The following is a 15,453-nucleotide window of genomic DNA, read 5'->3' as shown; positions in this document are numbered from 1 at the left end:
CTTCCAGCACCTCCAGTGCCTGCAGGAGCCACACAACTCAACCCCAGGCAGATGCTGCCCCTCGAGCCTTTGAGTTGTGGCCTCACAGCCCAGGTCTGCTCAGCGCCGAGAGGTTGTGAGGAGGGAGGAGATGAAGCTGTAACTGCAGAGGGTGAAAATGAAGTGAAGTTGGGCAGAACCAACCTCAAAAGACACCCTGGGATGCGTGCAGGCGTCGACTTCATGAGCATTCCCAAGGAAAAGCTGCTAAATGCCACGGAAGAGCCAAGGTCCTCTAAGATGGATCAATTCAAGCCCCTTCAGCGGTTTTAGGTTTGGCTTAAAGAATGGATTAGGAGAAAAATGAACAACCAAAGTATGAAATTTTGGCCAGATTAGGCTGGAAGGAGATAAATGTGGCCTTGGAAATATTCTCTTCGCTTTAGAAGCCAACGTTATTCAGTTGTCAGATGTCTTCATCCACCAGAAATAAAAATGCCACCCAACGGCCGCGGGTCTCCGTGTTTGGGCTGACCAAGAGGCGCCATCACCAGATCATGCAAATAATCTGCTGCCTGATAATTAATGACGCGGCCGGGCATATTTTTTTGATAAATGCTCATGGAGCCTGGTGACAGGCGTGAAATTAGAAAATTCCTTCAGCGCCCTAAAATATAAATAGCTTTCGGAACTGAAAAGAGTTTCACAGCTGAAGATTTTATTGTGTTGAGAGGAAAAACTTTTCCACCCCCATCCCCCCCTTTCTTCTGGGCGAGTTGTTTGTCCGTTCACAAAACAAATACTCTGAAGCCCAGTGCGGCTCATGGGAATAAATTTCAGGTCGAATTAGTACAGTTTCCTTGCTGTCAGGACGGTGGAATTAATGGTGTTTTGATGACACGAATTTTGAAGGGCGAACAAAGACGCTGAAGGGAGGGAGACATGACTCCTTAGAAGCGCGGTCCTCCTCTCCCCCAGCCTCTCTTGTCTTCCCTGTCATCCGTCTGCCAATCTCCCTGTCCATGGTTAGTTAAAGGCGCTTTTTATCCTCTTTTCTTTCCCACAGAGTTTGCCAGATCCGGCCCAGTGCCTGGGTTCCAAGGGGACACGCTGCAGTTGGCCTTCATCGACTTGAGACAAGTAAGTCTTTGTGTTTTTGTTTTTTGTTTTGCTTTTAAGATGTGTGACTGAAGACCATCAGGTCTTAAGGGAAGGGAGAGGAGGGGAAACGGCGTCAGTGATTTACGCCAGAGACCTATATTTCCCCCCTCCTCCTCTCGAAGCCACCTCCTCGCCGAGCGCTCCTGGAGATGGTGGAGGTGAAAAGGGCTGGTGGAAGGGGGCGAGGAAGAAAGCCAGGCCTGACCCTGGCCAACGGGGCCATTGTGCTGCCCTTGGCTCCTTGGCGGAGGGACCGTGGCCGGTGCCGAGCAGGTGCTGGGAACAGAGAGAGCAGTGATGCAGAGCCCGCCCGCCTCAGGGACCTTTGTTCCCAGAGAATGCCCACGGAGGCGTTTGCGAGGGCGGAGGAATTTGCATTCCCCTGTGTCCGTGCCCGTCTGTGTCCCCTCTCTGTGTCCCCTCTCTGTGTCCTGCTCTGTGTCCCTTGGCCACCCCCCCGTCTGGCCAGCAATGACAAAAGTGGCTCTTGGGGAAGATGGTTGGGGAAGGCTCCACCCATTGATGGCCACCTCTGGAGGGGGTCTCGTTGGAGCCAAGTTGACCATAGCAGGTACTGAGGCCTTTGTGGGGCTTGGCAGCCAATTTTGGGAAAAGGGCCATTCTGGGGAGTCATTTGTTTGGGGAGAAATGGGCATTATTGATACACTAGGCCGGGGGGAAAAGTGAGGTGGTCCTGTCATCTCTTGGCACTGAAGATGGATGGGTTGGAGGGAAAGTCTGAATGAAGTAAGACTCAATGACTGATGCTTCTTTCCTATTAAAACAATCTTTTTTTGTCTGTTAAACCCCCCTGGCTTTGTCCCTGCTGCCATCATGATGCAGTGCCTCTTGTTCGCGGGGTTGACGTAGTTTGCATTCTGAAAACTTTCGGGTGCCGAGGGTATTTCTTAAATCTGCATAATCCCTTGTATCGATGATCTTGCCCCTGCCTCTGATTCGTGCTGGAGCTGCTTTCAACCCGCCAGGGTTTGAGAACTCCTCAGAATCCAATTGATGTGCGGGGAGCCATCTGTCATCCCACGACACTTGTGTTAACTTTAATAACATCAAGACGCCACTTTCTGGGCCCGGGCCCGCCAGGAACTGCCAAATTTGTTTGCAAGAATGGTCCCAGCAGCTCCATGGGAGAGGTGTGCGTTATCACCAGGCTGTGTTGACACTTTTATCTTCATTAGCTCCTTGGCGCTTTATGGACTGCGGCGCTCAGTGCGGCCGCGGCCTCCTGGGTGTGAGGGAATGTGGAGGCCCTGGGCCTTTTCCAAGCTCCAGGCTTGGAAATGAATGTGAGGATTTTGGAGAGGGAACCTGAAGCTCTTGGAAGAGTGAAAAGCCTGGAAATGTCTCAGTGAGGTCAAACCAGTGAATTGTTCATGTGGTTCATGAGTACAAAATGCAGCCAAAGGGACCCAGCTCGGGTGAGGAGGAGGAGAAGGACCAGGAGCCTCCTTGGTCCTTCCTCCTCTGTCCAATGGGTGTCCTTGGACACGGAGGTTTTGTCATTGTTCCAGGAGTTTTGTTCTTGCATTTAAGAACTCGTTCTTGCTCCCAAGTTTTGTTCTTGCATTTAAAAGCAGCAGCACCTCCGAATCTCAAGGCCAGGTTGGACAAGGAGCAGATTGAAGGATCCTGGGATGGTGGCACATGGAAGGGATGGCACTGGGTGGGCTTTGAGGTCCCTTCCCACCCAAACTGTTCCAGGATTCTGTGATTATACAAGGAGAAAGGGGGGATACAGGATGGGAAGTCCTGGATCTCCTGGGTAACGGATGATGATTGATGAGGGGAAAATCAAGTTGTTGTCCAGATAATGGAGAAGAGCTGACCCGTCCTTGACTTATCCAGTGGCATGGGAAGATGAGGCAGTTCCCCCTCCCTGCTCCTGTCCATGACCTGACCTGGTGGCACATTGGAATGTGTCACCAGACCCCATCCAAACAAGGCTCTCTGTGGCCACCAGACCTCCTTTGAATGCTCCCAGCACTTCTTGTTGGACTGCAGCTCCAGCTGGGAACAGAGAGAGGTGGGAAGGTCATGGATGAAGCTCTTTCATTGTTCTTTGACTTGTCTTGACATTTCTCTTGTTGGACTTGGCATTCTTTCTCTTTTAAGCCATGAAATTAAACTGAGGCAAGGTAGATTAAGTGGGATATTGGGAAGGAATTGCTCCCTGTGAGGGTGGGGAGGAACTGGGATGGAGCCCAAGGCCTCCCAGAGCAGCTCTGGCTGTCCCTGATCCCTGGAAGTGTCCAAAGCCAGGTTGGACATTGAGGCTGGGATAGTGGAAGGTGTCCCTGTCCATGGCAGGGGATGGAGTGGGATGAGATTTAAGGTCCCTTCCAACTCAAACCATTCCATGATTCTGTGAAATGTCACCGCAATGTTGGTTTAAATGGAATGACCCAGCTGGGGGAAGGAGGGAGGAGAAATGACTGGGCAAAAATTCACCAAAGTAGGGAAATTAAAGAGATTTCCCTTCCCAACATGTTTCAGTAGGAGCTGTTGCAGAACATTTGTAAATCCGAGAAAATTTTCACTGTAATGGGAGATGATTATGGGAGTGACCAAAAGTAATAAAAATATTAAGTGATAGGAAAATGTGGTGACTTGGTTTGTGCCTTTCCCGGTAGTGGGAAATCCTACAAAATCCCAAAAAGATGTCACTGTTTAAAGGCATCAGAGTTTGTCCTTGTTCAGAGCAGCAGACTCAAGTTTTGTACATCAAAATCCTGGTTTTCCCCTCGTGCCCAATGAAATCAGGAGCAATTCCATCCTTGTCTGGAAAAGAGGAAGAGTTGAGCCCAGACAATCAAAATCACTATTTTGAGCAGTCAGAAATGTAAAATGGGGCTTGATTTCCTATTCTGGGACAATTCTAAATCCATAAATACCCTTAATGAAGTCATAAAGGAAACCAGCTCCCATCTCAAGTCCTCCTGCAGGAGTGAGACTCAAATATTTCAGGTTTTACAAGGAGGGAATATTTGCTTTTCCCCCTTCCAGTTTAAATGTTGCTCTTGCACACTCAGTGCTGTATTTTAGAAATCTGAAATAAATTTAATCCCATTTAGTTCCTTGCTGAAATTTGAAATAATGAACTCCTCTGGATCTTCACCAAGCACCCCTGAATGTCCAAACACCACTGGAGATCTCCAGGTGCTCTCAGGTCATTCCCAATCCCGCACGTGGAATCATTCCCTGTTCTCCCCACAGCTGGAAGTGTTTCAATTTTTGGTTTTCACAGGTTTGTTGTGGGGTCGTTGGTGCAAGGGGAGGGTTTTGTGCTGGTCCCTGAGGTGCCTGCAGTCCCTGGCCACGCTGATCTCTCCTAGAAGCCAGATCAGCACTCGTGGCCGCCTTCCAAGGAAAATCTGCATCCAGCACTTGAGGAATTTCACTCTGGGCTCTAGGGAGGGAACGTGCTCAGTGATGAGAGCTCCCTCCTCCCAGCCTCTCCTTCTGTCCTGTGAGTTACAAATCCTGGGGGCTGGGTTTCCTCTGCAAGTGCCAGCCTCAGCTCTGAGGGACGTTTGGACCGAGGCAGGTGGGAACCCACCTGGGCTGAGGCACCTGGGTGTCCAAGGCATGGGGACAGGGGGGTTCCACTCTTGTCCCCCCAAAATTTTCTGCTTTGCTTTGTGCAGACTTGGTGGGTTTGAATTTCACCATCAGCTCCTCGAACCCCATCAGTGAGGTTAAGACAGGCAAGGTCAGGCTTAGGTGGGATATTGGGAAGGAATTGCTGGCTGGGAGGGTGGGCAAGGGTTGGGCTGGAATTCCCAGATTTGCTGTGGCTGCCCCTGGATCCCTGGCAGTGCCCAAGGCCAGATTGGATCCATCTGGGACAGTGGGAGGTGTCCCTGCCCATGGATGGGGTGGAATGGAATGGGCTTTAAGATCCAACCCAAACGATTCCATGGTTCAGCTGGGAGTGGGAGCCTCCCAAGGAATGGGATGAATTTAAGGTCCCATCCAACACAACGTATTCCATGACTCTGCCACTGCTTGGCCCATGGGAAGTGATTTGTTTGTGTGTTTTCCCTGTGTTGGGATCCAGCTCTGGTTATTGTGGGATCCTGCTGGACCCCAGCCAGCTGGGAATGGGAAGTCTCCCTCCAATGTGTTCATTTTTCTCTTATTATCCCTGCTAGAGACACTTAATAATGGAATGATCCCCTCAGGAACACAGTTCCCTTCCATCCCTGCTCCGTGATGGAACCATGGAATGGTTTGGGTGGGAGGAGACCTTAAATCCCATCTCATTCCACTCTGCCATGGGCAGGGACACCTCCCACCGTCCCAGGGTGCTCCAAGCCCCAGTGTCCAACCTGGCCTGGGACATTTCCAGGGATCCAGGGGCACCCCTAACCTCTCCCAGGTTTCCTCTCTCTCCTGCCCTGTGTGCAGTCCCCAGATGTTCCCGTTTTCTCCAGCCTTTCACCTTTTTATCTAAAACAGAGGAGCAAAGCTGTAGCGTGAGCTCATCCCTGAGCCTGACATTCCAGCAGCCTGGATTCCTGGGCTCCGTGCCTGGATTTGAGGAACCACCTGCTCTCTTGGAGGGAGCAGCCAGTGTGAGGTCGCTCCGGGAGCTCCAGTGGTGCTGGAATGGTGGACATCCAGCCTGGCTTCTTATCAAACACCAGCTGATAGATCAGGTGGTGGGAATCCTCTGGCTGGGTGTCTGGCTGCTCTAGGGGCACTGGGAGGCCTGGAATAGTGTCCTTGTGTCAGGCACTGGAACAGCTCCCCAGGGAATGGGCACATTCCTGAGGCTGATGGAGCAATGCTCCCAGGGGTGCCCAGGGTGGGATTTTGGGGTGTCCCAGGAAAGGGAAGGACTTGGACTCAATTTTGCGGGATCTCTTTCCACTCAGCACCTCCCATGAGATGTATCCCTGTCTCCTACTGCTTCCATCCCCAGGTGGTGGCTGAGGGAAAGCCCTTGGGATTTGGGCTGAAGATCCCCTTGGTGTGACACTGGTGGCTCTGGCCACCTCTCAGCTCTGTCATTTGTCATGTCGCTGGTGGGAAGGTGGAGCCAGTCCCTCCAATCCCTCCATGGCAGCATCCAGGATTCCCTGAAGGTTCATTCCCACCAAGCAGGGAGCTCTGGGTTGTTTTTTTAACTTGTTTTTGCATTTTACAGCTAAATGTGTCTCCCCAGCCCTGCAAAGTCAGGGGATGTTTGGGGAGCAGAGTGAAAACAAGACTTTGGGTGAGCCCAGAGCCATCCTGCTCAGCAAACTGGTTTGGCTGATCCTTGCCAGCTGGTTTTGCTGGGAGATGGAGCAGGAGCTGAGCAGCACACGGAGGGGATGATCAATTATCCCAGCTCTCCCGCCGAGGTGTCTCCTCCCGCATGTCCCTGCTTGTGTCTCCAGGCTTTCTGCTGGGAGAGCAGCTCCCACGGCTTTGTTGCCACGTTAGTCACTGGATGCAGGAGGGCAGGGATGGAAAGGTGACTCACAAGGGGTTTTCAGCTCGTTTCAGTTGCTGCTTTTCATCTCCAAATTGTTCCCTTGGCTCCAGCCCTGCTCCCCCGCTGCCTTGCCCAGCCTCAGAGCTCGAGTTCTGAGCTGAACTCTGAATTCCAGGTCTTGGAATTCTCTCACTCTGCCCCGGCCAGAGAGGGATCTGAGTGCTGGGCTTTGTCCAGGGAAGCTGTGGCTGCCCCCGGATCCCTGGAAGTGTCCCAGGCCAGGCTGGACACTGGGGCTTGGATCCCCCTGGTACAGTGGGAGGTGTCCCTGTCCATCCCAGAGGGTTGGGGCTGGATGATCTCCATGATCCCCAATCCAGCCCATTCCATGATTTTGAGAAGCCAGGTTGTACTTTTGGGTTTCTGCTCCCCTTCACTGTTTAGGGCCCTTTGCAGGGGGCATTTTTGCCATGGAAAGACAACACTGGAATTTTGCATCTTTTTTTACTTTATAATCAGCACAGAATCACTTCAGGTTGGGAAACACCTCCCAGATCATCAACCAACCATCAACCTCTGCCATTCTCCCTGTTTTCCTGCATCCTTCACTCCTGTGGATCCTGTCCTGGCTTAACAACCCTTGAATTCTTTCACCCCTCTTTCTGTGGCCTCTCCCACATTGTCCTGTCCAGCCCAGTGATCCAAAGTCCTTTCCCAGCTCTGGATCCCTGCCTGCAGCTCCCAAATGTGCCGAGGGAAATGCTGAATTCCAGAACTCTGTGAATCTTTCCTGGCAAACACCTGGAGCGCTCAGGAAACAGAGGTGTGAAGACACAGGTTCCAGTGTCAGCCCTAATTCCTCATTTCCCAGCAAGGAGAGAGAGGTCGGAGCCGGTTGGATCATTACCCTTAAATCCAGGATTTTGCTGTTCAGATGCTATCTCCAGGCTCTTAATTACTCCAGTGGCTCCTCTCCAAGCTCCTGACACCGGCTGATATCTCCTGGATGGTTTATCCAGCGTTATTAATCACCTTCATTAAGGTGGTGCCCACAGGCCATCGAGAAGCGCCCGTTTTGCTGCTTCTTGTGCAAACACGAAGCCCTGAAGAGTCTGAGGACATAATGGAGAGCAGCAAGGGCAGGTGCCTGACTTCCAGCTGAGCTAATTACTGCTAATTAAAGGATATTTTGTTTCCTAACACCCCTGAGTGCGATGGAGGCTTCTCTAGGCATCCATAACCACATCAGCTTCCCAGAAGTTGTTATTATTGTTATTAATATTAATATTATCCCCTTCATCCTCTGTCCCACCTTTCTACTTCCAGAAACCCAAATTATCCTGGCTTTCCTGAATGTCAGGTTGCCTGGGGGAGCCAAGGTTGCAGTTAATTCCTGGTGGACCTCAGACGTGGCTGAGTGTCCTCTCCAAGGTCAGGGAGATGTAAATAATTTCATTAAGACAAAGAAACCACCTGAATGTTGGATTTCTCTCTCCAGAAGTGCCTGGATTTGTGTTCTCAATCCATAATTGGAATTAATTTACCTTTGGAAACCTGTGAAGTTACAGATTGATTGAGTTAAAGGGCTGGGCAGTCCTTTCCAGGAAGGAATCTTCCCCAATACACAACCTGAACCTCCCATGGCACAACTTGAGGCTGTTTCCTCTTTTCGGTTGCTTTTTCACTTGGGAGAAGAGACCATTCCCCATTAAAGTATTGTCTCCATCTGTGACGGCATTCAGGGGTTTTCATACAGGGATTTTTGGATTGAGCGAAGAGACGAGGATCTGACTCCATGTTTCAGAAGGCTGATTTATTATTTTATTATATATATTACATTAAAACTATACTAAAAGAATAGAAGAAAGGATTTAATCAGAAGGCCAGCTAAGAGTAGAATAAGAAAGAATGATAACAAAGGCTCTGTCTTGGGCTCTGTGTCTGAGCCAGCTGACTGTGATTGGCCATTAATTAGAAACAACCACACGAGACCAATCACAGATGCACCTGTTGCATTCCACAGCAGCAGATGATCAATGTTTACATTTTGTTCCTGAGGCCTCCCAGCTTCTCAGGAGGAAAAAAATCCTAAGGAAAGGATTTTTCATAAAAGATATCTGTGACATCCATCCATCCATCCATCCATCCATCCATCCATCCATCCATCCATCCATCCATCCATCCATCCATCCATCCCTCTCCCACCCCATGGCTCCCTAAAACACTTGGGAGAGGTGAAGTAACAGAAAGAAGATGGAGGGAAGCCAAAATTATCAAACCCAAACCCGCAGGTGTTCAGTGAGGGACCCTTTTTGGATTTATTTCCTGCTCCCAAATTCACCTGATCCTCTTGCCTTGGTGTTCACGTGTGACCAACAGGTAGTGACACCAAAATGAGGGGTTTTCCCTGGAAAACCAACTGGATCTGGTTCAAAACATGTCCCAGGGCAGCTGGGAGACATCTAAGAAGTAGCAAGAGATGGTTGGGGACTCTTTTGGGGCCTCCTGAAGTTCAGGCTGAGCCCCAGCCCATGGCCCTGCTCTTCCAGGTGTCCCACACCTCTGGCACCACTCACCTTCCCGGAATTCTCATTGGGAATGCTGCTCCACTTTGGAGACCCATCAGAGATGATCTGTACATCCATTTTTCCTGCCCCCAGCATGGATCCACGTGCCCAGCCATGGGTTGTTGGGCAGGCAGGGATCCCTCGGGCTGCGGCCAGCCCGGCACTCCAGGAAGAACATTCCAGAATCTTGGCCAAACCACTCTGTTTCTTCCTTGTCAGGCTCAGGGCACTATTTTTTCTTTTTTTTTTTTTTTTTTTTTCCTCAGTGCCCAAATCCCAACAGTGTTGGAGAAGGGCACATGGAGTGGTTTATTTGTTTTTAAATCAGTGTTAACTGCCTGACTCACAAAGGGAAGGATCCTCCAAAATTTGGGCTGGAAATCCAAGCTGCCTCTCGCTGTGCTCTGCGGAAAAGGGATGGGAAGAGGGCAGGAAACACAAAAGCAGGAGCTCAGAGCAGATTTAGAGCCTTAACTCTGATTTTTCCTGCCTTGGTGGGTTTAAACTGGTCTTGGTGTTGCTTTAAACCCATCCTTTTGTGGTTCAATCCCATTAAAATCACACAGATCCCTCTCCCCTTCGGCTTCTCAGGCTCCAGAGCCATCACTCTCCATCCAGGAGGGATGCAGTGGCCTGGGGAGGACTTAAAAGTGCCTGGATGTTCCCCAAACAAAAAAACCCCAGAGTGCAAACACGTCCTGTTAGCACATGTGGGCGGCGGGGAGCGCTGCCGGGGTTTCTGGGCGCTGGGGATTGTGGAGCCTGTCGACACTTGGCCCTCTGGAACAATAAAAGCAAACAAACAATCAAACCCTCTGTCATTGGGAGCCTTTCAGACAAAGGGAATAAAGGGAGGAAACGAGGAGCTGGGGAGTGAGGAGAGGGGTTTGGACCTGGTGGTTGGGTGTTGAATTGCTCGGGATGCCGTGTGGGCAGGGCCTGGGGCGGGTGTGGATGTTGGGGCAGGAGGTGCTAAGGTGGGAGAGACCCTTCCCACAATAATCACGGAAACAGGGAATGGTTTGGGTTGGAAGGGACCCCAAAGATTCTCTCATTCCAACCCCCAGCCATGGGCAGGGACACCTTCCACCATCCCAGGGTGTGCCAAGCTGGCCTTGGACACTTCCAGGGATGGGAAGTGACTTCAGCCTGGTCTGGCGGAATTTTATGGCACAACAAGGAGCCACTCCCAGGACTCCATGGAGAACTTCATCCCAAGGGACCTTGCACTCGGCCAGGAACGTGTTTCCATTGGGTTTTACTCCTCCAAGACTCAGCTGGAGCCTCTGGCTCCTTCTGAGCACCCTCTGGCTGCCCCCAGCCCACCCTCCCTGGAGCAGGGCTGTGCTGTGGGAACCAGGATCTCCTTCCCGAGATTCCTTCCCTGTAACTGCAGCCTCACATCCAGCCAGGAAAGCAGACACCGAAGGGAGTTACAGAGGGCCCACATTCCCTTTATCCCACGGATTGGGGTGGCACTGGCAGGAACAGAGGGGACCAGAGGTGGGTGCCCTTCACCTCCACACCCCCAGCTGGGAAACCGAACCCGCTCCGGCAATCCGGGAGCTGCCGCTCCTGGGGGATGAGGAGGAGCTGTCCATAAAGGAGCTTTTATGGAGCTGCCTTTCACTGATCCAGCCCTCACCTGGTGCCTCAGGAGGGGAACAGGAGCTCCTGTTGCTGCCGTGATGGGGCAGCGTTCCCGGGTTTCCCTGGAATGGGATCCCCCAGCTGAATCGTGGTGGGTGGCCGGGGAAGTTGTGCGGAGCTCTCGTGCCTTTGAAGCCGTGGGGAAACTTTATCCCAGTGCATCCCTGTCATTCTTCTCCTGGTGACCTCTCGAGGGCAGCTGGATCATTTCAGAGCAGGGAAACTTTAGCTCCTGGAAAACCTTGGGGTGTTCTGCCAGCCAAGGAGTCGACCTGCTGGGGTAACACCGTGGGATGAGGGACAGGACCGCTGGGGCTCTGCCCATCAAGGTGACTTTGATTGCGAGGCCTGGGCCCCCATGTCCCTCAGGAATGAGGGATTAATTCCCTCCCAGACACTCAATCCCAGAGCAATCTGTTCTCGGAGTCTCCCATTGATTTTTTTTCCCGTTGGATTTGAGGAGTGCAAATACTGAGCGGCATTTACGGAGCGCTGGACACATGGATTAGCAGGGAAATCGATAAGATAAGGTCAGTGAGGAAGGGCAGGGCACTGATGGGGATGAGGCAGAGGAGAGGGAGATCCACCTCTTCATGCCTCCAGGGGTGGAGAGAAACCGTGGGAATGATGGTGTGGGGCTATGGGACAATCCATCAGAGAGCAGATCACTTGGAATAGGTTAAGAATTGGGATTAAGGTGATTTTAATGTCATATTCCAGCCCAGAATTCCCAGGTCACTCAAGGTGAAGGTGCTGCACATCCCACCCTTCCCAGATGTCATTTCAGTGATGGGTTGACAGCAAGGTGGCACTGTATAGCCAGGAACATCATGCTGGGATCCATTCCAACCTTCCTGTTGGATTCACGGAATCACAGGATGGTTTTTCAATTAATTAGCTTCCCTCCATCCCGGGATAAAAATGGCCATTTCCATTCCTGGAGGTTCTGCCGACTCCAGGGCGCGTGGGCTTGGATTAGCCGCCGTTAAATCCATAAATGGGTTATTTTTAGGCTGGGTCTGCTAGGAGAGTTTCGAGGTTGGTCTGGTGAGAGTGGGAAGTTCTGTGCTCTGGCTCCAAACCCATTCCAGTGCTTAAGTGCAGATTTCCTGTAGAATTCCTATAGGAAAAAGGGTTGTCAAGCATTGGAACAAAACTCCCAAGGGCGGTGGGTGGAGTCCCCATCCCCGGGGGGATTTCAAAGCCCTGCAGATGTGGCACTTGGGGACACGGCCAGTGGTGGCCTTGGCAGTGCTGGGGAGGAGTTGGACTCGATCTTGGAGGGCTTTTCCAGCCCAGGGAAGGAGTTGGACTCGATCTTGGAGGGCTTTTCCAGCCCAGGTGATCCCGTGATTGCCCAGGTGTGTCAGTGCTGCTGTCAGAGACGCCTGGAGCTGTCCCAGCTGTCCACGAAGGATGAGTAGATGGGACACAGGGATTTGTGTCCCACTGGAGCAGCAGCTGGCAGATGCTTTTTGGTGCCTGGAACGGCGCCAGCTCTGTTGGCTGGAGGAGCGGAGCCGCTGGCTGTGAGTGACGGGTGGGTAATCGGATGTGTGTCCACATCTGTCTGTCCTGACGGCAGAGCGGAGCTGTGAGGTCACAGCCCTGCTCCCAGGGGAGGGATGGCAGCTGAGGAGTGGTTTGTGCTCCAGCTGTGCTGAGCCAGCTTCACTTCCCAGCTTTTAATGCGCTTCTGCCATTTCAGGGAGCTGGGGTTTGGGAATTTGGTCTCCAAAAGACTGTTCCTGTGGGGGCAGAGGGGACATGGGCAGGTGGGAGTCAGGATCTGCTCCCTATGGGACAGGACAAGAGGAAATGGCCTCAGTGCCAGGGACCTGAATGTCCCGTTCCAGTTGGATTTTAGGGAGAATTTTAGAAGGTAAAGGGATTTCCAGCCCTAGCACAGGAGTGGAGTCCCCATCCTGGAGGGATTTTGAAGATCTGTGGATGTGGCACTCAGGGACATGGGGCAGTGGTGGCCTTGGCAGAACTGAGTGCCAATGATCTGAGAGGACTTTTCCAGCCTCAGGAATTCCATGATTCTGTAGTTCTTCACACCCAAAATGAACCAACCTGTCCTGTTCCAACCTGTTGGAATGTCCTGGACTGAGCTTCTGTCCTTCAGGTTGACTTTGTATCCTGCCCATTGATAAACCCAACACTTCATCCTGGAAATGGAACAAATTCTCCAAAGCATCACAGATTTAACAAGATCAGAAAGATAATTTTTTTTTAACAAGATTGGAAATCCTGAGTGCAATTTGCACTAAATATTGGCACAAGCACTCTCATTATTCCCTGTTTTTCTACATATCCTGAACAGCTCCATGGTGGGACCAGCTGAGTGCCGAGAGGGCTGCACGTGCTGGATGCACAGGGAGCAGGAGAGTAATTAGCCTAAAGGGCTTTAATTGCAGAATCATGGAATCATTTAGGTCGGAAAAGACCTCTGGGATCATCGGGCCCAGCCTTTAATTGATGAAGATAGAGGTGGTCTGACCTTGGCTGCTCTGGGGGATTGGGGTGAAGCTGTGAGACTGACCAGAGGGAGGACACATTCCTTGGGACCAGCAGAACATCCTGAGCTCCAGGGCTGTCCAGGCACTGTGGAGGGAGAGAGGATCAGGAAGGGGCTGCAGCCCCAGGAGCAGCTGAGGAATGGATAGGATTTTGGGAAGAAATTCCTGGCTGGGTTGGAATTTCCAGATTTGCTGTGGCTGCCTCTGGATCCCTGTGAGTGTCCAAGGTTGGGGCTCAGAGCCACCTGGGACCATGGAGGTGTCCCTGCCCATGGAATGCGGTGGGAATGAGGTGATTTCAAGGTCTCCTCCAGCCCAAACCACTCCATGATTCCATAATTCAACCATTCCCTCATTAATTCCATCCCAGGAAGAAGAAACTCCCAGCCTTTCCCTTCTCCAGAGTAGTTGTGACTCCGACTCTTTGCAGAGCACTGCAATGAACTTTTCACTGCTTTGAGAATTTTCTTGCTCTGAAGCCAAACGAGTCCCAAAAATGCTGCAGTTTGGGGTTCCTGGGAAAAGCAGCACATGGCATGGATTTGGTGCAGGAATGATAGGGAGATCCTGATGTTTATTCCCCGATTCCCACCCCTGTCCATGGGAGGAAGGTTTAGAGGAGACATTGGAGCTGTTTTGGCTGAGGTTTGAAAATGCTGCTGTGAGAATTCAGTCCCAGCGCTGAGAGCCGTGCACCAGCTCTGACTTACAAAAAACAAATAAATACTGGAATAGTTGGTGTTAACTGGCCCATAAAAAAATAAATAAATACTGGAATAGTTGGTGTTAAATGGCCCAACTTCCTTGACCCAGCTCGTGTTTTCTGGATAATCCGCGGGGATGGCAGCGGTTGGCTCCTGTGAGTCACCCCGAGCCTTCCTCTTGCTTGAGCAAACCCTGACTTCCCTAAATAGGATAATTCAGCTCCCTGGCTCCCTTCGTGTCTTTTCTGATTAATTGGTCAAAATTTGGGCTTGGTTTGGCCAGACGGAGCTTTTGTTTGTGGTGCTTAATCGGGGTTTGTGTGTTTTGGGGTGAACAGTGCTTTAATTCCCGTGATTTTCATTTGGGGTTTTTATTTGGGATCTTCCCACGAATCCAGGCCAGGTTGGATGGACTTGGAGCAGCCTGGTTGAGTGGAAGGGTCCCTGCCCGTGGGCTTTTCCAGCTCAAACCCTTCTGTGGTCCCACAGAGTGCTGCGTGCTGGGCTGGGGTGGGGCTGGGAGTTCCTGGCGTTGGAAATTCTGGTTGCCGCAGATACGTGAATTTTATTTAAAGCCCTTGTGTGTGTTTTCAGCACGGGCTGGAGCCTGATGTGCTGAACACCGTGAAACAAAGTCTGGCTTTTGTCTCGCGTGGTGTCAGACAGACAGACAGGGCAGGAGCTGTAGGTGTGACCGAGGCTGTTGGCATCTCCCCATCCTCCTGTTCGCAGCCTCGGTGGAAGAGCAAACACTCCCCCGATCTAATCTCGTTAAATGTTCCCGGCTGTAATCCCTTAATTTGGCTGCTGACATGAGGGCTGCCGATGGGGAAACGAGGCGGGGATGGGCACTGACAGCCACGGGAGATTGGGATCTTTTGTTGCACGGATCAAGAGAACCTGAGAGCTCCGAGCCCCGCCGGGTTGTGCCCGTGACCAGAAATAGTCCCCACAAATGAGTCACGGCTCCTAACCTCGCAGGGAACAGAAACCTTGCTGCAAATGCCTCGGTTTGTTCCCATCCTGAGCTGTTATCAGCCTCTGGGGGATCCAAGGCCCCTCCAGGGAGAGCTCCCTGCAGCCCAAAGGGGATTGAGGGGAAAGAGGGAGAGGCTTCCCACACAGGCAGGACATGAGGGAAGTGTCGTAAAAGAAAAGAGGAGAGGTTTAGGTGGGATCTGGGCAAGGAATTCCTGGCTGGGAGGGTGGGGAGAGGCTGAGATGGAATTCCCAGAGCAGCTGTGGCTGGCCCTCGATCCCTGGCGGTGCCCACAAAGTTGGACACTGGGGCTTGGATCCACCTGGGAGAGAGGGAGGTGTCCCTGCCCATAGCAGGGGTGGCACTGGATCATCTTCAAAGTCCCTTCCAACCCAAACCATTCCATGATCTTGAGTATCTTTCCCAACCTAAACCATTCTGTGATCCTCCG

At 51.7% G+C, this 15,453-nt stretch overlaps 1 protein-coding gene across 6 annotated transcripts in view; it reads left to right on the top strand.

Annotated features, from left to right (window-relative positions):
- Nucleotides 1–15,453, top strand: part of EXOC6B (exocyst complex component 6B) — a 292,980-nt gene that overhangs the window by 221,518 nt on the left and 56,009 nt on the right. For all 6 annotated transcript variants that reach the window (XM_074540721.1, XM_074540719.1, XM_074540718.1 and 3 more), the window contains one exon: nt 1,046–1,119. In XM_074540721.1, coding sequence (XP_074396822.1) covers nt 1,046–1,119 — 74 coding nt within the window. The remainder of the gene's footprint in view (nt 1–1,045; nt 1,120–15,453) is intronic.

This window comes from Zonotrichia albicollis, chromosome 5, assembly GCF_047830755.1.
Source record: "Zonotrichia albicollis isolate bZonAlb1 chromosome 5, bZonAlb1.hap1, whole genome shotgun sequence".
NCBI classification, from domain to species: domain Eukaryota; kingdom Metazoa; phylum Chordata; class Aves; order Passeriformes; family Passerellidae; genus Zonotrichia; species Zonotrichia albicollis.
The sequence above is the reverse complement of the archived record's forward strand: the minus strand, read 5'-3'. Positions and strand labels throughout refer to the sequence as shown.